Source organism: Spinacia oleracea, chromosome 4 (genome assembly GCF_020520425.1).
Source record: "Spinacia oleracea cultivar Varoflay chromosome 4, BTI_SOV_V1, whole genome shotgun sequence".
Classification (NCBI taxonomy): domain Eukaryota; kingdom Viridiplantae; phylum Streptophyta; class Magnoliopsida; order Caryophyllales; family Amaranthaceae; genus Spinacia; species Spinacia oleracea.
Window position 1 is genome coordinate 108,309,413 of NC_079490.1, and position 23,479 is coordinate 108,332,891.

A 23,479-nucleotide genomic window follows, 5' to 3' on the forward strand; every position below is an offset into this window, starting at 1 on the left:
CTCCATGGTCTGTTGTAAGGATCCAATGGAGATTAAGCTTCTTCTACCAAGAATCAAGTCTAACACCTGCAGTTGTAGCATGACGATATTTGAACACTTCAATTTAACAACCTAATCTGCATCAAAGAACCAATGTCAATAATTTGAAATTTATGCACTAACATCATATAACTTGCAGCTTTTGAACAACTTCATTGTTAACCGTTGGATAGGACTTTCTTGATGCACAGGTGCATAGGCAAAGAAGAAGTCATTAAAAAATGTGAAAAGAAGTTCGAACAAAAAAAATTGTTGACAAACCCAGTACTTATCACTAGTAGAAAAAACCCTTATTGCAGCGAGCTTTTAGACCCCTGTTGCAGCGTACATCGTATGCTGCAACTGGGGGGCCTGCAACAAGTCTAAACTTGTTGCAGCGTACAATGTTCGCTGCTAAAAGGGGTTTTTTGCAGCGTACATATGTATGTACGCTGCAACAAGTGCCAAAAAATTGGCAAAAATTTGGACTTGTTGCAGCGTACATATATATGTACGCTGCAAAAGACTCAACTTTTTGCAGCGTACATTTATTTGTACGCTGCAACAAGTCTGGAATTTTGCGAAATTTTTTTCCCTTGTTGCAGCGTACAATATATATGTACGCTGTAACAAAGCACTTTTGGCGGGAAAATTCTAATTTTGTTTAGGGATACCTAGAGTGCCTTGCACCAAATATAGAAACCTGTTAAAACAATAATAGAATAACGCAACCTGTATAACAAATATAAAAACAACAACTGGAGTTTTGTATACTATATATCCCAAAACCAAAGTGCACATATTACATTTAAATATATGTTCCAATTTCAACATAAACATACATTTTAATATAAAATTTATTCGATAACAACTAAACCTACTCGATCAAGCGCGCTAAAGCCAATAATAAATACTTGCTGGTAAAAAACTTAGCCCATTGCTCACGAACCACATCAAATTCCTCGCATAAGGCGCAATCCTCGGAGTGTAGACCTTTACAAAAACAGAAATTTAAATTAAACATTAGATTAAATACAAATTAAATATCACATTTTAACATTCAAGAAACTAATGACAATGTCCTAATAGTCTAAAATGAGTCCTTAGGTTCTTTAGTTCAAAGTTGGGAGCGAAAATGTCATTTTAGCCTAAATATGACCTATAACGACCCAATGAGCCTATAGGTGCATAAATAGATTGGAACGAGTCTTAGATCGTTAAAATTATGCGTATTAAACATGTAATAAGTTTTAAATGAGTCCTTAGGTTCTTTATTTTAAAGTTGGGAGCGAAAATGCCTTATTTTAGCCTAGATATGACCTATAACGATCAAACAAGCATTAAATGGGTATAAGTAGATTAGAATAAGTCCTAGAAACTCAAAACTAAGCTTATTAATCATATAATAATTTAAAAATGAGTCCTTAGGTTCATAAGTTCAAAGTTGGGAGCGAAAATGTCATTTTAGCCTAAATATGACCTAAAACGACACAATGAGCCTTAAATGGGCATAAATGGATTTGAATGAGTTCTAGAAAGTTAAAACTAGAATATAAAACATTTAGTAGGTTTAAAATGAGTCCTTAGGTTCTTTAGTTCATAGTTGGGAGCGAAAATGTCATTTTAGCCTAAATATGACCTACAACGACCTAATGAGCCTTAAAGGTGCATAAATAGATTAGAACGAGTCTTATGAAGTTAAAATTATGCATATTAAACATGTATTAAGTTTAAAATGAGTGCTTAGGTTCTTTATTTTAAAGTTAGGAGCGAAAATGCCTCATTTTAGCCTAAATATGACCTATAACTATCAAACAAGCATTAAATGTGCATAAATAGATTAGAATAAGTCTTAGAAACTTAAAACTAAGCATATTAATCATATAATAAGTTTAAAATGAGTCATTAGGTTCTTAAGTTCAAAGTTGGGAGCGAAAATGGCACTTTAGCCTAAATATGACCTATAACGACACAATGAGCCTTAAATATGCATAAATGGATTGGAATGAGTTCTAGAAAGTCAAAACTAAGCATATAAAACATTTAGGAAGTTTAAAATGAGTCCTTAGGTTCTTTAGTTCATAGTTTGGAGCGAAAATGTCATTTTAGCCTAAATATGTCCTATAACAACCAAACAAGCTTTAAATTTTGTTTTTTAGTTGTAATTGCTTCGAATTTACTTGATGGGTTGTTTCAGTTTTATTAAAAGTAGTGATTCGACTATTTGCTTCAATTTTTATGAGGAGACTTTGATGAGTATGATGATTTAAGTGATGCTGAAATGATGAGAATGAGGCATTAATTCTCATGACCAAAGTATTGGGGGAGAGGATAAAAGGTTTATAAGGGCGATCCCAGGGATGAATAATGGTAGTGGGTTATAATTTCAAAGTGGTTCAAGTAAAGATGATATTATTTGTAAGAGAAGGCATCCCATGGGGGTTCCAGTAGCGAAAACATTAAAGAGGGTGATGTATATTCTGGTTAGAGAAGGTTTGAGATGAGTAGCGAGATTCCTATTTTCACGGGGAAAGAGAAACTTGGTGGTCTGATGAAGCTATTAAAGACTTGGTGCTCAAACGAAGCTCAGTTAGACTTGAAAGCTCTGAAACGTTGTCTAATAACAACAATATCAGCAGTATAGCAGCAAAGCATAGCAGCAGAATTACAGCAGTAGTGGCTAGCAAGCATCAATCTGAGATTTCAAACACATTTAGTACTCAATATGATCCTTAATCCCTCAACATCAACTGCAACTGAGTCCCAATTCACAAGAACATAATATAAATAGTTCATTCCATAGAGTTCTTTCAGTAATACTAACTGAAAGTCAGAAAGCCAAAGCTCAAAGGAATAGATGCGACGCGCTGACGATCAAGCATTACCATTCCCCTTCCAGAATCTTTTCAGGTTTTGCAGCTATAAGAACAAAGACTATTACTAAGAGGACTACATACCGAAACATATGAAATTATATAAAATGTGCCCCATAAACAGGTCTCCTTGTGAATACCCAATCAACTACCCTAATCCGGGCAATATCTAATCAATACTTAGTTATTAAGATGATGCAGTTGGCGAATATAGTTTAACTCTGACTGCATCAAATAAGCGTACGTGCTATAAGGAATTGAAACAGACCAGCTAGGAAGAGTCAATGACAAATGAACGAATATAGAAAGATAGCAAAACATTACCAACCAATACTCCTTGTCACCCTGGAAACCTTCAGGTTTAAGGTTCTTGAAAGAAACAGCCATTCCAGTTTCTTGCGCAGGCTCTTAAAGAGTTCGTGGAAGCATTTTGCACGCTCCACCAGGTCAGAGTAATCACATAAATAAATAATTAAACAAATAAATATAAAAACAAGAGAGGTTAAAAATAAATTAACTGATATTAACTGTACTGTTTTTAGATTATGGATATTGAGGTGGATAAGAATATACTCTTGCATTGTCAAATACAGAGTACTCATAGTATTATATTCTGAATTTGTATATCTATTCAGCAAAGAAATCTAGTGATAGTTCCATCCAAATACTCAACTACTTTCATTTGACATGTTTATCTGGATAAACAAAATCCGATATGATAATTCCACCTAAATAATCAACTGCTTCTATGGTTAAAATTACTTAATCCGATATGATAATTCCACCTAAATAACCAAACAAGCCTTAAATGTGCATAATTAGATTGTAATAAGTCTTGGAAACTTAAAATTTAACATACTAATCATGTAAATCAGAAGAGAGGGTGCAAGAAAATGATGTGTAACAGAAGGAAAATAATTTCACCTGACTGACGAATCCGGTGTCAAGCATCCAATCAACAGGGATGTGAAAAGACTTGAATCTGTTGGCTGCTGATTCTTTTAGTCGCGACAGATTATAAACCCCGTGCTCTAATCTGTTTCAATTAGCATATCATGAAATTGCATTAGCTAGTTGAAATCAAAATGTTATACAGAATTGCAACAAAGAAAAAGTGAACATGAAAAATGGATGTTTTACAATACCATCCACATCAACAATTAATCCCACTCTTGAAGTTACTACATTTCCAATGTCTCCTAAAGCTGTTCTGTTTCTTCTATCTCCTCCTCCTTGAACATTATTATGTTGAACTCCACCTGTTCATCCAAGCACCCAGTCATCCTCTAAATTGATTCAACAGTAAATCCAAAATTGTGTAAACACACATTACAGGTTCTACATTGAACCAACTATTAATTCAAAGAATCCTACTGTATATGTTTTAACCAAATAGTGCCAAGAAAAGGAGAAAAAAAAGAGAAAAAACCAGATGGTATAACTTCACATATAAATTTGTAGATGTAGAGCATTGTGATCTTAGTATACCTTCATAACAGATAGACATCCTTGTATATGTTTTCACAGGTTGTCACTGATGTTATTCCAGTAGGAACACGCACAAGAGGGGGGGGGTGAATTGTAATTAGAACTTTGATAAAGTTTCTTGCGGAACTTAAGAAACAATCAAGAAACTGAGAATAGAGAAGACAATAGCAACAATTGTGAAAACTTCTTGATACTAATCAAGAAGAGAATTCTTTTATTATGGTAATGCCTCGATTACAATAATCTCTCCAACACAAGTTCCTCTCAAACTCGTGTTCCTCACAGTAATCTACTTCGATTACAACTCCTTAACTTCTCTCTCTCAGACTTAAACTCTAAGTCTAAACAGGATAACTCTATCCTTACTAATACAAAATATAATTCGTGTTTGGATAACTCTAGATATTAATAATGCTTTTGTGAGGATATAAGAAACTTGGGAACTTTGAATTAACTAGGACACAAACTGTTTTAGAAAATCTTAGACAAAACGTTTTTAGGAAAGCAAAAACTCTCAGAATGTTTGTGTACTTTAAACCAAAAACGATTTCCTTTTTATAGTGTTTATCCTTAGGGTTAGTTCCCTTCAAAACCTCAACTGCTAACTGCCAGCACTTTGGTCTCCACGTCCCTTGACTTGAGGAACAAGGGGAAGACCACTTCCCACGTTCAGCCATGAAGCAGTTGGGGATTTGACTCAATCAAACCCTAAAACTTTTCTTTAAAACAGATTTTATTTATCTACAAAAACTTAGGAGTATTTTTAGGAAAATAAGTTTTGTTTAAATAAAATAAAACGTAAATCTATTTTATATTAAATATGCAAAACTTGTTTTTATTTATGAAATGTTTTCCATAAAAATCGCTTCCAATAAAATAAATGGCCTAATTAAATCATAAGTTCCTTGAGTACTCTATATACCATTAGCATAATTAATATTTACATAAAATTCTAAGTACAGTGGACTACCTAGACTTCATGTCTTCCCTTTGTCTGGAACTTGCAACTCAGAAGCTTCAGACGTTCCAGCTAAGGAACATTGATGAGTTCCTCTCTAGCTAACACAGGAACTCTTGGCTATGAGTCTGTAATAGTTCTTGTGGATATTCGGAACTTTTGATATGTAACTGTGTTGCTCCTCTTGTGACTTCAAACTGGAACAGATACAACTTCCATCTCTGAAACTCCATTGACTGTTCCAAGTGTACCTCAGGAACTTCACCAGTTTATTCAAGTTCCTATCCTAATAGGAACTCGGGCATATGCCTGTTCAAAGTCATTTAGCAACCATAATCAGGAAGTTTGCAATATGTGTGTGTCATCAACCAAAACATAGGAACAACAATATTCCCCCTTTTTGGTGATGACAACACTTGCAAACTTTTTACAAAGAGAGTAAGTACAAACAAACAAGAACTTATACAGACTATTGTGAAACAGAACATAAAAATTGAAAAATAAAAGAGAAAGATTAGAGAGAAGAAAGAGGTGCACCCTTGGCTTACAGAGAGATTCAGAGAAACAGATTCAGGAACTGGATTGAGTGTGCCTTGGAAGTTTGCACCCATGACTTCCCCCTGTTGACATCAACAAAAAGCATAGCACGAAATATAGCCATTCCAAACACAGTGCCCCACGATCAACGTTTGGCAAGTTAAGCTAGCCTCAAAGTATTAAACCAACTCATACAATAAATTGAAAGCAAGCAGTAATGATCAAGACTAGAAAGCATAGATATGTGTAACCAAGCAAGTCAAAATAAGATGGAACAAATACCCAAGTTTAGAAATTATACAAACCAAAAGCAAATTAAAAAGATTGTTCCATGGCAAAAGATAAAAGAAACATGGGATAGGGTGATTTAGGCTTGGGATGGGGAACCAGAACCAGCAGTTTCTTCTATCACAGTCTCCTCAAAAGATTCCAGATTGTTGATCTTTGTGAGGATTGTGGCACGAGTTGCATTGGCTTGTTCGGAGTAGTGGTGAAGATCGTTTTGGAGAGTCTTGACATTTGTAACCAATGCACCTATGTGGGCCTGCATTGAGCTAATCCTGTGATCTGTTCCCTCCTGTAGTTCCACCAGACGAGCAACTGTTGCCTTTAGCTCCAATATCTGATCATCCTTTGTGTTCCAGGCACCCCCATGATCTTGAACATGTTCCTGTTCAGATGGAACACGACTAGCTTTGGACTTTTTGGAGGATCTGGGTGTCCTTTTTCTTGGCCTAACAGTTTCAGGCAGTTCCTCTTGATTCAGTGGAACAGCATCCTCCTCTATGGGCATCTCCTTGACATCCCCTTCCTCATTTATTTCCATGAAGACAGGCCCTCTTTTCTTGTTCTCCTTCATTGCTACCCTCATGCTCTTTCTTTTTCCTACACTCTTCCTGTTCCCTCGAGGTAAAGGGACCTCTATTTGTTCGAGTTCCTCCTCCTCCTCCACTTCTTCTTTAACTGCAATTCCTTCCTGATCTTCCTCATCTTGTTTCTCTTCCTTTCCAGCCCTAATGACTTTACCCTGAACCACTTTAAGATTTAATAGATGGAGCATTTCAAGTTGAAGGATTTGGGTGGATTTTAAGGGAATCACAAAGTATGGGCTAAGGTCAACTGAGAAGCTTTTGAAGATTTCTGTGAGAAGGGAGGAGTATGGAATTTTGAATTTGGGGATACAGGTGGATAAGTGTTTGATCATGATTGCAGGAAAGTTTATGGGAATTTTCCTTTCAAGACAATACATGAGACATGCATCAAACAGACTTGCTATGTTCCTTTTCTGAGTTCGAGGAACTACACCTCTCCACACAATATTAAACAGTAATTTTTGAAGAGGTGAAAAGCAGTTGTGTGAGGTGGAGGTGGATACTTTAGAATCTCCTCCAATGGAACCAACTATATCTTTCTCATCTACATTATCTATGGTCACTGTGATTTGACCTTTGAGCCACATATCAAAACCCCTATTGGGTGTACCAAACAGCTGTTCCAGATAAGAGGCATCAAATTCGATGCGAGTTCCATTCACTTTACTTGAGCAAACATTATCAACACATGCAAAGTTCTTGCAGAATTCTTTCATAGCTTCAGGAATTAAGGGGGATTTGGCATAGGTACTCAAGAGACTTACCCACTTTTGTTGTTCAAGGATTTCCATCAACTCTTTAAATTTCGTGGCTTCACACCATGTTGAGTTGATTGCGAACCCCTCGACCAGATTGTTTTCCTTTGCAGTGAGTTTCTTGGACCCTTTTACTTCCCCCTGAGTTTGAGCAATCTCCTCTGTTTCCTCGATGTTTTCACCAGAAGCTTCCACTCGTCGTTTTTTGGATTTTCTTGTGGAGGATCTAGGGTTTGAGATTGGGGATTTCATTTCGATGTCAGTGTTGGTTTGTTCCCCCTGAGTGATTGCGAGCATTGGATTGTGGGATCGAAGAGGAATTGGCGATTGAATGGGTGAGGTATCCATGGGAACAGGTGATGAAGGGTTTCTCTTTCGTTTGAGGGATGTGAGATCAGTGTTGTTGCTTGTGAGAACCATGGTTGAGGTTTTTATTTTATAGGTGGAAGGGGAGGTGATGTCAGTGGAGAAGGCGTGTGAGAGAGAGAAAGGGGGTTGCATGGATTGATTGTGGAAAGTGAAGAGTTTCTCCTATTTATTGCCAATGGAACCGTTCCAAACATTCTTTGAATATGGGTATTCGGTTTTTAATTTAAAAAAATAAATAGATAAAAATAAAAGGAAAATGAAAAAAAATTGTGTTTGACTTTGACTTGCTTAATTTCGTATCTTTGACTTAACTAGTTTGAAAGGAACTGCTTACCTTGCTCATTTGAAGTGTGAGTGAATTTGCCACGATGGTAAGCTTCAACTATGTTTGCACACAAGATTTTGTGTTTGTAATAGTCTATATGTACCATGATTTTTGCTTTTGCCTTAGAGGAACTCCAATTTGGCAATTACCTTAGCTTGATCATTCCGAGTTCCATTCTCATTTTCTCATGTTTCTCTCTGTTCAAAGGCTTAGTTAAAATATCAGCAATTTGGTGATCAGTTTGGCAAAAGTCTAATTTGATCAAACCTTTCTCAACATTATCTTTAAGGAAATGGTGTCTGATGTGGATGTGTTTGACTCGGGAATGATGAACCGGATCTTTTGAAATACAAATAGCACTAGTGTTATCACAATAGATAGGAACACAATCATAGATAATACCAAAATCTCTTAGCTGTTGTTTTATCCATAGAATTTGTGAGCAACAAGCTGCAGCAGCTACATACTCAGCTTCAGCTGTGGATAGAGCAACAGTATTCTGTTTCTTGGAACCCCAAGAAACCATGCATGGACCTAGGAACTGTACCATACCTGATGTGCTTTTTCTATTCACTAAGTCACCTGCATAATCAGCATCTGCATATCCTCTTAGCTCGAAGGATCCACTTCTTGGATAGTAAAGGCATAGGTCATCAGTTCCTTTGAGATATCTTAGTATTCTTTTCACCGCAGTTAGATGGGACTCCTTTGGATTTGATTGAAATCTTGCACATAGTCCTACACTAAAAGAAATGTCAGGTCTACTGGCTGTTAGATATAATAGAGATCCAATTCCAATAATTTCTCCTTTCATGTTGTCTCCAAAGGTCACAGTTCCTCCATTGTAGGCTTCTAGTGAGAGGAATTTAGATTTGTCTCCTGTCATGTGTTTGGAACACCCGCTGTCGAGATACCACGAGCTGTTCCCCTTCACTAGAATCTGTAAAGAGATCAAAGGTTAGTTACAGGAACTCGGGTTTCCTCGAGTTCCTTTTCAACTATAACTTCAGACTTCTTAACCCATTTTTGTTTTACATAATTTATGTTTCTTTGATCCTGTTCCTTCATCTTGGAACACTCAGTACTTATGTGACTTCCACTTCCACATGAGAAGCATACTTTTACTCTAGGAAGATCCACATACTTCTTCTTATGACTATTTCTATGGTTAAAGCCCAATCCTTCTGTTCTCTTAGATTGAGCATTCTCAATCCATTTGGGAGGAACTTTAGGTGGTTGTCTCTGTGCCCTGGCCATGGATAGTTCCCTTTCCAGTTTCTCTTTTTGTTCCTTTGTGGTGATCAGATCTTTGTTTAAATTTTCTAAGTCGATGTTAAAAATTCCCATGTTGATTTCCAAGGATTTTGTAGGATCTAAACTTAAATTAAACATCTTATATTGACTGAGTTGAACTTGTAGAAGGATGTTTTCATTTCTAATTTTTTCGAATGACTCATTAATAGAGGTATTTCTATCTAGTAATTCAAAGAACCTGCCTTGGACATCAGATCTAATATTGTTCAGATAATTTATGTGGTCTTTACTGAGTTCCAAGGCTCTATCACTTTGTGCTTTTAATATACTTAGCTTTTTGTAATCATCTAGAGTTTCTAGCAACAGTTCAATTAGTTTTGACTTTGAGAGACACTGAAGAGTGGAGGAACTTACTTCTTCTGATGGAACTTGATCAGTTCCTTCTGTTCTAGCCATAAGGCAGAGATTTGCAGTTTCTTCATTTGGTTGTTCCTCATCGTCTTCTGAGTCTGTTGCTTCGCCCCATGCAGCTATCATGGCCTTCTTGAAGTTTGGTCTGTTGAAGGTAGACTTGTTAAAGCGATCTTTGACCTGTTCCTTCCCTTTTCCTCTGGTCTTGTCGTTCTCCCACAGAGGGCATTCACGAATTTGGTGATCAGTTTCTCCACATTTGAAGCAACCTTGCTCAGTTTTGGAACTAGTGATTTTCTTGGCAAAGTTCCTTCCTTTCTGGTTTCCTGGTTTGAAGTTCCTATAGAGCTTTCTCATTCTTCTGACCAGCATGGCAGCCTCTTCTTCATCTGGTTCAGATTCATCGAGTTCCTCAGCCTTTAGAGCAAGTCCTCGATTTCTTGAGCTCTCGGGAACAGCAGCTCCAAGATGCAGTTCGTGTGTCATCAAGGAACCAGCAAGTTGTTCAATGTTGAACTTGGTGAAGTCCTTGGTCTCAAACAGTGCAGTGACCTTTGTTCTCCAGCGATCATCTTGTGGCATGCTTCTTAGTATTTTTCTTACCTGTTCATCTGTGGGAATGATTCTACCAAGAGAAACTAATTCATTGGTTATGTTAGTAAATCTAGTGAACATTTCTTGAATAGTTTCTTTTGGAAGCATCTCAAATCTTTCATATTTAGACATCAAAAGGTCAATTTTGGAACGCTTAACTTCATTAGTTCCTTCGTGGGTTACTTGAAGTAGTTCCCAAATCTGTTTTGCGTTCTTGCACCCCATGACTCTGTTGTGTTCATGAGGTCCAAGCCCGCAATGCAAGATTTTGACAGCCATGGCATTCATCTCATATTTATCAAAGTCTTCTTTAGAAAATTCAGACATTGGTTTAGGAACTACCTCGTTTTCAGCATTGGTCTTTGTTACCTCGAAGTCTCCAACTTCAATTACACGCCAAACTTGGTAATTTTCAGCTTTGATGAATATCTCCATTCTATTCTTCCAGTATGAGTAGAACTTGCCATTGAACATAGGTGGCCTTTGTGTCGAGTAACCTTCTTCCAGTTTCTCTTGTGAGTTCATACTTTCAGGAACTTGACTCAAACAGGGTTTCCTGTGTTTTGGTGAGTACTGGCTCTGATACCAACTGTTATTCCAGTAGGAACACGCACAAGAGGGGGGGGGTGAATTGTAATTAGAACTTTGATAAAGTTTCTTGCGGAACTTAAGAAACAATCAAGAAACTGAGAATAGAGAAGACAATAGCAACAATTGTGAAAACTTCTTGATACTAATCAAGAAGAGAATTCTTTTATTATGGTAATGCCTCGATTACAATAATCTCTCCAACACAAGTTCCTCTCAAACTCGTGTTCCTCACAGTAATCTACTTCGATTACAACTCCTTAACTTCTCTCTCTCAGACTTAAACTCTAAGTCTAAACAGGATAACTCTATCCTTACTAATACAAAATATAATTCGTGTTTGGATAACTCTAGATATTAATAATGCTTTTGTGAGGATATAAGAAACTTGGGAACTTTGAATTAACTAGGACACAAACTGTTTTAGAAAATCTTAGACAAAACGTTTTTAGGAAAGCAAAAACTCTCAGAATGTTTGTGTACTTTAAACCAAAAACGATTTCCTTTTTATAGTGTTTATCCTTAGGGTTAGTTCCCTTCAAAACCTCAACTGCTAACTGCCAGCACTTTGGTCTCCACGTCCCTTGACTTGAGGAACAAGGGGAAGACCACTTCCCACGTTCAGCCATGAAGCAGTTGGGGATTTGACTCAATCAAACCCTAAAACTTTTCTTTAAAACAGATTTTATTTATCTACAAAAACTTAGGAGTATTTTTAGGAAAATAAGTTTTGTTTAAATAAAATAAAACGTAAATCTATTTTATATTAAATATGCAAAACTTGTTTTTATTTATGAAATGTTTTCCATAAAAATCGCTTCCAATAAAATAAATGGCCTAATTAAATCATAAGTTCCTTGAGTACTCTATATACCATTAGCATAATTAATATTTACATAAAATTCTAAGTACAGTGGACTACCTAGACTTCATGTCTTCCCTTTGTCTGGAACTTGCAACTCAGAAGCTTCAGACGTTCCAGCTAAGGAACATTGATGAGTTCCTCTCTAGCTAACACAGGAACTCTTGGCTATGAGTCTGTAATAGTTCTTGTGGATATTCGGAACTTTTGATATGTAACTGTGTTGCTCCTCTTGTGACTTCAAACTGGAACAGATACAACTTCCATCTCTGAAACTCCATTGACTGTTCCAAGTGTACCTCAGGAACTTCACCAGTTTATTCAAGTTCCTATCCTAATAGGAACTCGGGCATATGCCTGTTCAAAGTCATTTAGCAACCATAATCAGGAAGTTTGCAATATGTGTGTGTCATCAACCAAAACATAGGAACAACAACTGAGTCAGAGCATTGAGGAATTTTCACAAGTACATGCACACACAGTCTCACTCCCACCCTCAAACAAACACATAAACACACAGACACACACGCACGTATAAGCATATAGTTCATACAATATTCTTTAGCAAAATAACATCGTACTGAGGCAGGATCAGACCCTCTTGCCTATCTGCAAGAAACAAATTGACATGAATACCAGAATAATAGCTACCTCTAGAAGAAACAAATTGACATGAATACCAGAATAATTCAACGTATGTGTTAAAATCCTTACAAATTTGCAAAATTAAGGAAAAAATTCAACAAACACTAACAAAGCAGAATCATGAGCCACAAGTTGCAAATCAAAATAGTAAAGAAAAAATTGTCAGGTAAAGTGATAACTGGATTGGATGACAAGGATGATGGGTGTGAAAATCAGGAAGTAGAATACTCTAATGTGAAGAAATTGTCAGGTAAAGTGGAGACGAGAGTAATGACTTGTTAATGCAGGATGGTCTTGTTCTCACCATACATAGTATGCAAAGGGTGGCTAAATACCTTTTGACTGCTAGAAAAGCTTTGTCAAATGAAAAATATACTTCCGATATCCTGCTCCAATTAGTAACCGTGAATGGAGGATATCAGAATTATATTTATCACCGTGAAATCCCGTCTAAACAAATCCTTGGTGAAGCGTGAAGCGTGAAGCAACTTCTTTTGATAGTACTAAACACATAAGTTCTGTTGCAGCAATACAGTTCTAAAAACTGTATTGTGAACTGTTTCACTTATTTTTCTAGAACCTTGTAAATCACCAACAATGAATCAAATTGGTTTGCCATTATGAAAAGAATTCTAACATGGACAGAACACAATTTAAATAACTAAAATTCAGCTAGATGTGCATAATACCAAGCTGGAACGAATTCGTGCAGACTTACTGAATCCAAATGGTCGAAAGAAAATACTGATATTTTCCCTCTAAACATGAAAATACTGATCTTTGAGTACATGGACTTCAGAACATGCATTCTTTTCTATTCCCTAATTCTTTTCGTTTTATCCTACTTCTCTTTCTCCAAATTACTTGTGACTTTATGAAACAAAAAGTACTACTCCAAACTTGTTAATTTTCATTACCAAGAAATACATATTTTCTTCTTTTTGGATAGGAATAACCAACAAATCTACTGCGTACATTAACCTTAAACAAGGCAGTGTAAAGGCAATCCATGGCCTACCATAACCCAACAAGTAACCACAATAACAATAATCGTATAATCATGTATGTATATGTGACACATACGTGATATTGTCATAAATTTATTCTACAAAATAGGGGGGACCAAAACCTTAATTCACAGATTCATTAACATTGATTTCAAAATAACACAGAAGGAAGCTATTCATTGAATCATTGCCAAAAAAAAAAAATAACATTGAAGTTAGATGAGAACATCATCAAGCCATCAATACAGCTGATATACAGAAAGATACTAGCTAGAGGATTGGTAAAGGTATTCAAGTAATAAGAACTGAAATATTGTATAAACTAAAAACAAAGGTAAGTAAAAGGGAATTTAAACAAACATGAGACTCCTGAATACCTGTAAGTGATTTGCAGAAGTCAGACAGTAGATTATGATGTGTAGGCCGCACATACATCTGAAAACAGTCCTCCAATTGGCCAGTTCTACTGTTCACAACCACGGATGGGAACTCAATTATTTCCTGTGGGTGAGAATTCGTTTCTTTATACACATCCTCAGTCAACCCCATCTCCTTCATCTTCTTCTTCCTGTAACTGCGTTTCAGCATCTTGAATGCCTCAATCGTGTCCGGGTTCTTCAATGCTACTTCCTCCCCCTCATTGAGCGATTTTCTGGCGAAATCCGCCCCAGGAGAGAGAATCTCCTCCCATGGCGCCCAACCTCGTTCGACCCAGTTCAGCTTTGGGGCTTCTTCCTCGGTTTCGGTGTCTTTCGGGCCGAATTGCTCGAGGAAGGTCTCGTCGACCGGGAATTCATCAGAAGCGTAGGATTTAGGGGGAATTGAGAGAAGGGGAGAGGAAGAAGAGAGAAATTGGGGTGGAAATTAGGGTTATGGAAAACGGGAATGCTGAGCGGATATGATTTTCGAATTTGGGATAAAATGTTAATTTGGTCTGAATTAACTTTGCAGCGAAAAAAAAGTTGCAACATGTTATTGTAGGGGGCTTTTACATGTACGCTGCAAAATAAAAGGGTTATTGCAGGGGGCTTTTACTCTGTACGCTGCAAAAAGCTCTTTTGCAAGGGGCAATTAATTTGTACGCTGCAACAACCCTTTATAAGGTTTGACCCGCGTTGACCTACTGGTTGTTGAAGCGTATTAATACATGTACGCTGCAACAAGGGGGCTGCAACAAGGGTTTTTTCTACTAGTGTATGTAAATTTAATAATGCATATAGATAATAATATCTAGCATAGATAATAATGCCTAGAATCAAAGTAAAAGCAAGAAGCACCAGATGTCTGGTGCCATTATTTCAAACAACTTCTCAGCAAACTGAGGACTAGTGGTTTCTATGATAAAAAATATAAGTAATTAAAAACAAAACGCCATTGGTACTTACTTGTACATTACTGAGTTTGTGTGTGTGTGTGTGTGAGGGGGGCGGTAGCTTCTCATAATTAAAACCAAACTTCATATAATTTGGCTCTGTTTTAAGGTAATGTAAGACCTAATTTCATGTAACAAACAGAAAAATATGTTTGATCTATCTGTATTGATATTAACACGAGGAATAAGCCAAGTAGAAGGTTGTTATAACATACTAGAAGATACAAGCTGCATATATTTCCCTTTAATTGGGGGGAAAATGAATGGTCAAGTTTTAATTTAAATTCTACTTTAGGTAATCAAAATCAATGGCATTGGAGTTTATCTGCTGCTGGACGAACAGATTGAGTCTAGGAAGAGATGCAGAGCTATCCTGGTGAGCAGTTGAGCTATGCCTGAATATGCTTGAGATACTTTCAGCATAAGAAGCGGCTGAATTGATGTTCAAACAAGCGTCGACCCTAGTTTGATCCCCATACTGCTTTCTGAACTTTTCGTACATGATGGAATGTATAGCACAATGAACCATATAAATCAGCAAAGACATGACTCTTTTTCCTGGAACTTGAAGGAACATTATCACCATCTCCTACTGCTATAATATTTGATATCGTGTCTTCACCATGAAGCCAGGCACCGAAGTTGCTATACCTGATCGACATATGACAACAAGTGAAAGGAAAGATTGACATATCTTCAAGGTAAATTAAAGTAGAAGAATGGCTTGATTTTGTGATCTGAATCAGAACAATATAAGTGCGGATAGCATGTCAAAATCCAGCAACTATAGTATAGGTTATTTTTACACATCAAATTTGCTTCTGGTAATGATCCCATATTCCCATGTCAATAAGAAAGAAAATTTCCGCATAACAAAATCTGTCAGAATGTTTGTTGAACATGTTCATCATAATCAGTAAAAATATTCCACTTCAATGTATCAATTTGTCTAGATTATATTTGATGTAATAGTGATTCTATTGCGTGGCTTGGTGCTATTCTTGTATTGTACGAAGTATCTGTTAGGAAGAAATTGTGAACAGGTTATTCTGTTTTTCTGCATGATTTAAGAAAGGTTTGCTGAAATTACTGAACATTTCATGACCTTCTTGTGGCTTCTCATAAGTTGGTTACACATTGAAGCATATGTTTGTAATTGTGCAGGCTACCAAAGAATTGAGGTTTGATAAAGAAGTTGTGACAAAGTTCTTCCGCATGGTCTGTCTTCTTTCATTTTCAGCAGGCTCTCTGGATATTGTGCTTTCTGGACAGTTTTTCTTACGTTATTAATCATTTGTTTATACAGTTAATAAGGAGGAGATATTTTCAGATCGATTACCACCATCAAATCTATGGTTTGTTTCTCCAATTCGAAGGTCATTTCATTCATCTGATGACATAACAAGTTGCAAAGATCAATCCATAAACCATACAAGGTATAGTCTAGTCATCCTGCTGCAACACAGAATCTCTTGTTTCTTTCTTTATCATTTGCCTCTCAGACTTCAATCAAATTTATTTCTCTTTTCAGTTCTCTCCAAATTTTCATTTTTTCCTTTTTGGGAGTTTATGTGCTGGATTTGTTATTTTGAGTAACCACTGTTTTGACAGGAAGCCGTAAATATAAATATAATTACCCAGGCAACTAAGATTTTAAATTACATAGTCAATTTGGAGACATTTTAATAATTTAATGCTATTTGTTACATCTCCTACTTGATCTTTATTGAGAATCATTTTCTTTAGCTCTTAAGGCTAATGAATATTTTAGAGGTATAGATAGTTTGAAAAGGGAAGCTTCCTGGCTGTTTTTATATCTAATCCGAGTACCTTTAATCAATCTGTTGATTTTAAACAACTTATGATCTATATTCCGATCCACAATGACACCGGAAGATTGTTCATGAATTCATAATTCCTATGTATTATAAGTATTGCTGGAATGAAAGGTGAAAACCCAAGATTCTCAAGTTATGTTTCTAAGTTTCCCTGAAAACAAAATACTTCCACTACAGAGATGGTCACCTATATGCTGATGGCTCATGTTGTCAAACTAGTTGTAAGCTAAGTTCGTGCCAAATTTAAAACAATTTTGGTTCTAGTTAGTGTCTTAAGTCTTCAACCTTTTATGCTACAAGCTTTAGAGAGTCCAGCCACTTTATGAAGTTTCTGCCTACTAAGTACAACCAACACACTAGAGTGTAAACTATGATCACATCCTTATCCATACCTTAACAACATATAACCAAGTACTATAATGTAGGAAGAGACAATAAAGTCAAGCGTAGCACAGAAACAACATATAACCAAGTACTATACTCCATAGTTGTTAACTTGAAACCCATTACAACATAGGATTTAAGAGCATATACAAAGTACTATACTCCGTAGTTGTTAATTTGAAACCTATCAGAACACAGGATTTAAGATCATAAACAAAGTACTATACTCCGTAGTTGTTAACTTGAAAGTTGAAACCCATCTGAACGCTAATGCTCATTAATTAACAGAATTTGCTACAATTAAGAACATAAAGTACACATGCTACTAATTTAACATACCAAGTACACACCCACAACGGTACTAATTAAAGTGAAGGCGCACAATTCAACTTTTACGGAGCATCAAGATATACTTTGACAGACATACATAGAATTTAAGTGTGATAGGCAACATATTAAGCAATCCAATCAAGCCATTGTTTAGAACGAATTGAAGTGTAAGAAAAAGTTAAAAAAATGCAGAATCCAAAAAACAAAAAGGAGCAATTATGTCTGCAATTCAAAGAACTTACACAAAAACAGAACATGTACCTCTAGCCCAGAAATTTCAGCAGACAATTGAGGATTATACGCTTCAAAATCTCAGCAATTTCTAGCTAAATTCAGTCTTGTTCCCACCACTGTGACTCGTTGTGAAGAAGATAAAATCGAAAATATCATATCGATGAAGAAAAAACTAAGAAAAACATAAACGGCAGAGAACATTAATTATCAGTCTACCGAATCATAATTTTTATCAACAACAAGAAATTAAAACACACAACTCACACAATTAATCATGAACAAGAATTTTTTTTAAAAAAAAAATAAGAAGAACATCAGAGAAGCAGAGAAACGGACAAACCTGAGCATCAATGGCGATTTCGGATTTGCCGATGGGAAGCAGTTAAGTTTTAGATAATTTAGGGTTTGCAATGACGGTTTCTCTCGAGCTGAGAGTTTTAGCGGAATAGGGATTGTAAGCGCTGAATTTATTTTCTTCAGAATTTTAAGCGCTCAATTGTAATTTATTTCTTTTCTTTTTTTTTCAATTTTAGGACAACGCTCAGTAGAGCATATCACGTGCAAGGCACGCTTTTTCTCGACGCCTAATGTCGTCGCCAAAACCCTCGACGAAGGAAGGCGTCGAGAAAGCGATGTCGTCAAAATTGTCGACTACTTTAGGCGTCGACGATACGCGGAACTTAATTTCGCACCCAACGCCTACCCCCTAGCGTCGAGCCCATAGCATCTTGAAACACCGTGTTTTTGTAGTAGTGACGTTGTAAGATGAAATACGAAGGAACATGTTGATCTATAGCACTGAAAGGACGGCTCCGCAAAGGCCTCTCAGTTTTGGCATCAATCGGATAAACAGAATGCCACTCAGATCCAACGTATGGAGAGCAGGAGAAAGTTCTCGTCCACAAGCTAGCTGAGGCCAGTCCATTGGCAGAACACTCGGAGATTGACCGCGGCCATCAAGCCTTTCTGCCTCGGCGAGAGCAGGCCACGCGACCACCTTCCCGGGTGAACCCATCGGCCATTCTGCGGCCATCCTCAAGACGTCAGGAACACTTTAAAGCTGAATATGAATTATCAGACACAGGACCTACTCTAGTTATGGAAGATCCCCCATTTTACCCCTCTACTCGAGGACAAACTCAGATGACACTCCACAGAGTGAGCATGCGTCCCAACTTATCATATCCAACAGGGATTGAATAACTTGACGTTGAGACACATGAGAACTCCCTTCTGTGAAGACATAATGAACGCCCCGAAAGAGCCTAAAGTCAAAACTCCCACCATTGAAGCTTATGACGGTACCACCGACCCGGACATGCACCTAGTTGTATACCGTCACCACATGTATGTTCAAGGAGCCAATGAGGCCACGTGGTGCAAATATTTTCCAGCTACCCTTAAAGGAGTGGCGTCCAAATGGTTTGAAAGACTGCCCCCAGGATCAATTGCGTCCTTTGACGAGCTACAAACCTTGTTCTCCACCAGGTTCATGGCATACAAGGAAGAAAGGAAAACAAGCATGCATTTGGGACGCATTCAACAAGGAAAGGACGAGTCGTTGTGAAGGTATGTTAAGCGCTTCAACCTAGAACCCCGACAGATCCCTGATCTGCCCGATGGCGTCTCTTTCGATAATTTTATTAGAGGATTGAAGAAAGGTCATTCAAGTTTGACTTAGTTAAGCAAAGTGTCCGGACTATGGTTGATGTCTTGGACGAGGCCGAAGCCTTTATTCATGCAACTTAAATATGCAGTGCATCCAAGGATGGAAAGACTGGTGAAGCGACGGACTCCTCAGGGAAGAAAGAGAAGATAGACAGGAAAGTCCCACGAATAAATGGTACATGGGCTCTTTCGAAAGAACATGATACCAATTCTCCCGGACAAAAGAGAGGACGCCCACAAGAAAGAAAATATTTTGATTACAATACAGACCTTTTCACAATCCTAGTGGACGTCGGGACTAGGTTCGATCTCAAACGGCCCTTCCCCATGAAATCTCCTGCTGAGAGTCGAGATCCTAAGCTGTATTTTCAGTTCCACGAAGATATAGGGCATGACACCAAGGATTGCAGAAGCCTGAAGAGAGCCTTGGACGACCTAGCCTCCAAGGGGCACCTAAAGAACTACCTGAAAAGAAGCATTCACGGCACGGGAAAAAATTATTACAAGAAAAACAAGTCACCTGTCTTAGATACAGAAGGAAATCACAGCGAAGGAGGATTTGTAGCCGTCATATCAGGAGGACCAGCTTCTGGTGGGCCCACCGTGAGGGGACAGAAAGATTATGCTTGCCGTCTAGGACAAGTAACGTTATCAGGAAAATCACCAGTGGACCCATTCCCTCGGATAGAAATATGTGAATCAGACGGCGGACGTGTAGCCACCCCACATGACGACCCTCTCGTGGTCGAGATCAAAATCTCTAACATGAGAGTAAAACGCATCTTGATAGATACAGGAAGTTCATCTGATATAATGAGCATGGAGTGCCTAAGCCGCCTAGCTCACGACCCTAAGACCATAGAGACCACCCACTACGTACCCTATCATTGGCTTTGGAGGAAGCATCATACATCCAATAGGCGTCATTAACTTGCCGGTTTGAATTGGAGGGCGAAAAGATGGACGAAAGATGGGGGTGGACTTCCTAATCGTCAAAGATTTGACAGCATACAATGTCATTTTGGGACGCCCCACCTTGAACAAGATTAAGGCAGTGGTTGTCACCCATCTCATGCTTCTGAAGTATGTGTGTGACGATGGGGCAATAGGGACTATACACGGAGATCAACAGCAAGCAAGAGACTGCTACCTCACAACTCTTAACCCATCAGCACGGAGGAAAGATCTGGCTGGGACCAAAGGCAAAAGGAAATATGAAGAAGAACCACCAACTGCCGGCGAGGGTATCCCAGTTAAAATAGAGAAAAGTGGCTGAAGAGTAGAATGTCAATAGACTAGTCAGAATACTTTATGTAATATGAGCCTATAAAATGGCCTAGAAATTGTGTAAGAGCCAACAAAATGGCCAGTAATTCACGCCTATAAAACGGCCAATCTACTTTCGCTGTTTAGCTAAATGTTAACTTTACGATAATATTACTCCTATCAAAACTCTGATAAACTTATGGCCCAATAAATCCACTGATTGAATGAAGCACTCAAAATCATATAACAAACGCAAGAAAGTGACTCAATCAAAGAAGTCCCTCCACATTGACGACCTCCGACTTGGCGGCTCACGAGTGGTTAATTGAACGACATCCTTAGAAGTGGCCTAAATTAATCAACAATATTAAAGACGTGAACACGCAAATAAGACTCAACAAAGAAGTCATTCAATATGGACGCCCTCTCCTTTGAAGGCGTCACAGAAGATTAATCGGTTGACGGCCTGAGGAGTGGCCTAGATTAGCGCCCCAAATTAGGCTGATCACCTAAAAACACTGGGTTAACTGTCCACAATTGGACAAGAAAACATGTTCCTGAAAAGTCAGTATAAAACTGAGATGGAATAAAAGCATAAGTGCACAGAAGGCACAAAATATTCATACATGCGCGCAAGGCGCAACAAACCCAAATAAAAATAATGCCCAAAGGCATCAATGTTATTACAAGCGCCTACGGGGCCACAGAAACCAGCACTAGAATTCAGCAGTCTAAGGATGAGGGGCCGTCGAGCTTCCTTCCCGGACGTCTTGATCTTCAGGATATTTCACCTCCTCTTCCTCTACGTCCTCATCCTCCCCCTCACTAAAAAACTCGGGAGGATCAAGACCAAGGCGTCGAGTGGCCGAGACGGCCATCTGGTACGAAATTCGGCGTCTAAACTAGGAAAAGTCCTTCCCATCCATCGACTGATCCCAAGCCCGCCGAGCATTCTCCAGAATGGCCTCCTCCCCAAGCTTGAAAGAAATAACGGCTTCCTCCCGAATAGTTTCAATCTCGTCTTGGGTTGAGCTTCTTCTCCAGGGCGTCCACCTTGGTAGAGAAGTTGGTGACGCGCTTCGAGACGGCAGCATACCCAGTCCTAAGAGCAGTCAACCTCTCCTCATGCTCCAAAAGCTTCTTCTCATAGTTCTGTGCATCCTCCTCAGCCTCTCTCAGAGCAGCCGTCTCCGACCTGATCTGGACATCCGCGTCCTCATTGATCAGTCTACCCTTCTTCTCAGCGTACAGCTCATGATTCTCAATCTTGTCCTTATGCTTAAACATCTCTTGGTGCATGTCAAAGCGGTACTGCATGTCTACCTTCGGCACAACGGATGAACAGCTACCACGAACCAAAACATTAGGAGGAGAACTAAAGAAAGTGTAAAACCAAACTTAAGAAAATACTTACGTCAAGAACGAGGGACTGCATGACCCCAAAGTACCCCTGTTCAATTCCATGTAGAGAGTTCACATACTCCTCGGGAATAGCATCATAGACGGCAGAAAGGATCTTGTCCTTTTCCTCTGAGCTAAACCCGCCAGATGGGGGAATATGTGCCACTTCGGCCCGCCTCATCCGTTCGAACATATCACCTGAGCCAACATTAATACATCAATCAATATACCAAACCACTAAGTTGTCAAGACGTCCTAAATATTAAAGAACTAACTAGTTGACGGAGCAGGCGGAGGCATTGACGCGTCCCCAGCAGAAGAAGGGTCTTTGGAATCCCCGTCCTTCCTCTCTCTAGACGAGGGAGCAGCTGCACGACCAACATCTGCAGCTTCGCCAGATGCACCAGCCTCACCAGTAGCTGTCCCAGTAGCAGCCGTCTTGGCTGCCGAATCATCCTCATTCGCTACCTGGGCAGACGTCTCCTTTGGCACAGGAGGGAGATCTGTCACCTGTGGAACAGAGGTTCCCTCTCCCCCAGCCAGAGGGGATGACGGCTTTGTTGCTGGTGGCTTCACCATAGTATCAGGACTGCCCAACTTCTTGAAAAAGGGCCGCTTGGGCTTAGGGGCTACCGTCGAAGAGGCAGGACGCTTCTTCGTAGCAGATGAAGTAGGCCCCTGAAAATGAAAAGGGTGAAAAAACCGGCATAGACTTTAAAGACTCTAGAAATGCGTCCAACTGAATAAGACGTACCTTGGAAGCGTCACCAGAAGCCCCCTCATCCGACTTCTTCAAGGATTCTTTCCTTTTGGCCTCCACGGCTTTAAAGACATCGTCCGTATACACTTGGGACAACCAGGTGGGCACGTCCACTAATCCTTGTCTTCTGGGGACAGATGACTCATAGTAGAATCTACACAAACCAAGGGGATCAGTGAAAGACAAGAAACCAAGGTTATTTACGAAAAATAGACGCAATACTACCTCTATGTAAGTAAGGGCAGAGACCAACGGCCGCAAGAAAGACCATGTTGGTAAATTGACCCACATGGGGAAGCCAAATATTAGGCACCCACGCGTGTCTCTTTGCAGATAGCCGATATATTTCGGCTTCAAATAAAGGCTTTATGAGCCTCCATTCTCTTGACAGGAGGCGAGGATAGGCGTCAGTTTTAGATAAGAAACGAGGCCGGTAGTTCCAGCGAGAAAGACGCTCTGAAAGAGGAAGGTCCTCCATTTGGATAATAGACCATTTCGTTCTCCACCATACCCACCTTGAGGACTTACCCACTACCGTCTTATAACCTCGCCGGCTATACAGGGTAAACCATCCCTAGGGAGAACGAGAAGAAGGAGCGATATCTACAAGTCTAACAAAAGAAGGAAAGGAAGAGGTGACGTCACTGAACGCACACTTGGAAATATAACC

General features: G+C 38.7%; 2 protein-coding genes and 1 long non-coding RNA gene across 3 annotated transcripts; 1 reads left to right on the forward strand and 2 right to left on the reverse strand.

Moving 5' to 3' along the window:
- Positions 1 to 791: 791 nt before the first annotated feature.
- On the reverse strand, positions 792 to 14,341 carry LOC130459298 (uncharacterized). The gene is made up of 4 exons (XM_056826565.1): positions 13,934 to 14,341; positions 4,037 to 4,150; positions 3,816 to 3,927; positions 792 to 1,011 (listed from the first exon to the last, which is right to left on the reverse strand). Exons 1-3 carry the CDS (start codon positions 14,142 to 14,144, stop codon positions 3,923 to 3,925), a joined length of 330 nt encoding a protein of 109 aa, XP_056682543.1. The 5' UTR covers positions 14,145 to 14,341; the 3' UTR covers positions 792 to 1,011; positions 3,816 to 3,922.
- A 734-nt stretch (positions 14,342 to 15,075) lies between these two features.
- Positions 15,076 to 18,183, reverse strand: LOC130459235 (uncharacterized). The gene is made up of 3 exons (XR_008918482.1): positions 18,055 to 18,183; positions 17,742 to 17,886; positions 15,076 to 15,579 (listed from the first exon to the last, which is right to left on the reverse strand). It is a non-coding gene; the product is annotated as an uncharacterized lncRNA (long non-coding RNA).
- A 750-nt stretch (positions 18,184 to 18,933) lies between these two features.
- Positions 18,934 to 20,312, forward strand: LOC110802421 (uncharacterized). Its single transcript, XM_022007862.1, has 2 exons — positions 18,934 to 19,202; positions 19,472 to 20,312. Exons 1-2 carry the CDS (start codon positions 18,934 to 18,936, stop codon positions 20,310 to 20,312), a joined length of 1,110 nt encoding a protein of 369 aa, XP_021863554.1.
- The last annotated feature ends 3,167 nt before the right edge of the window (positions 20,313 to 23,479 follow it).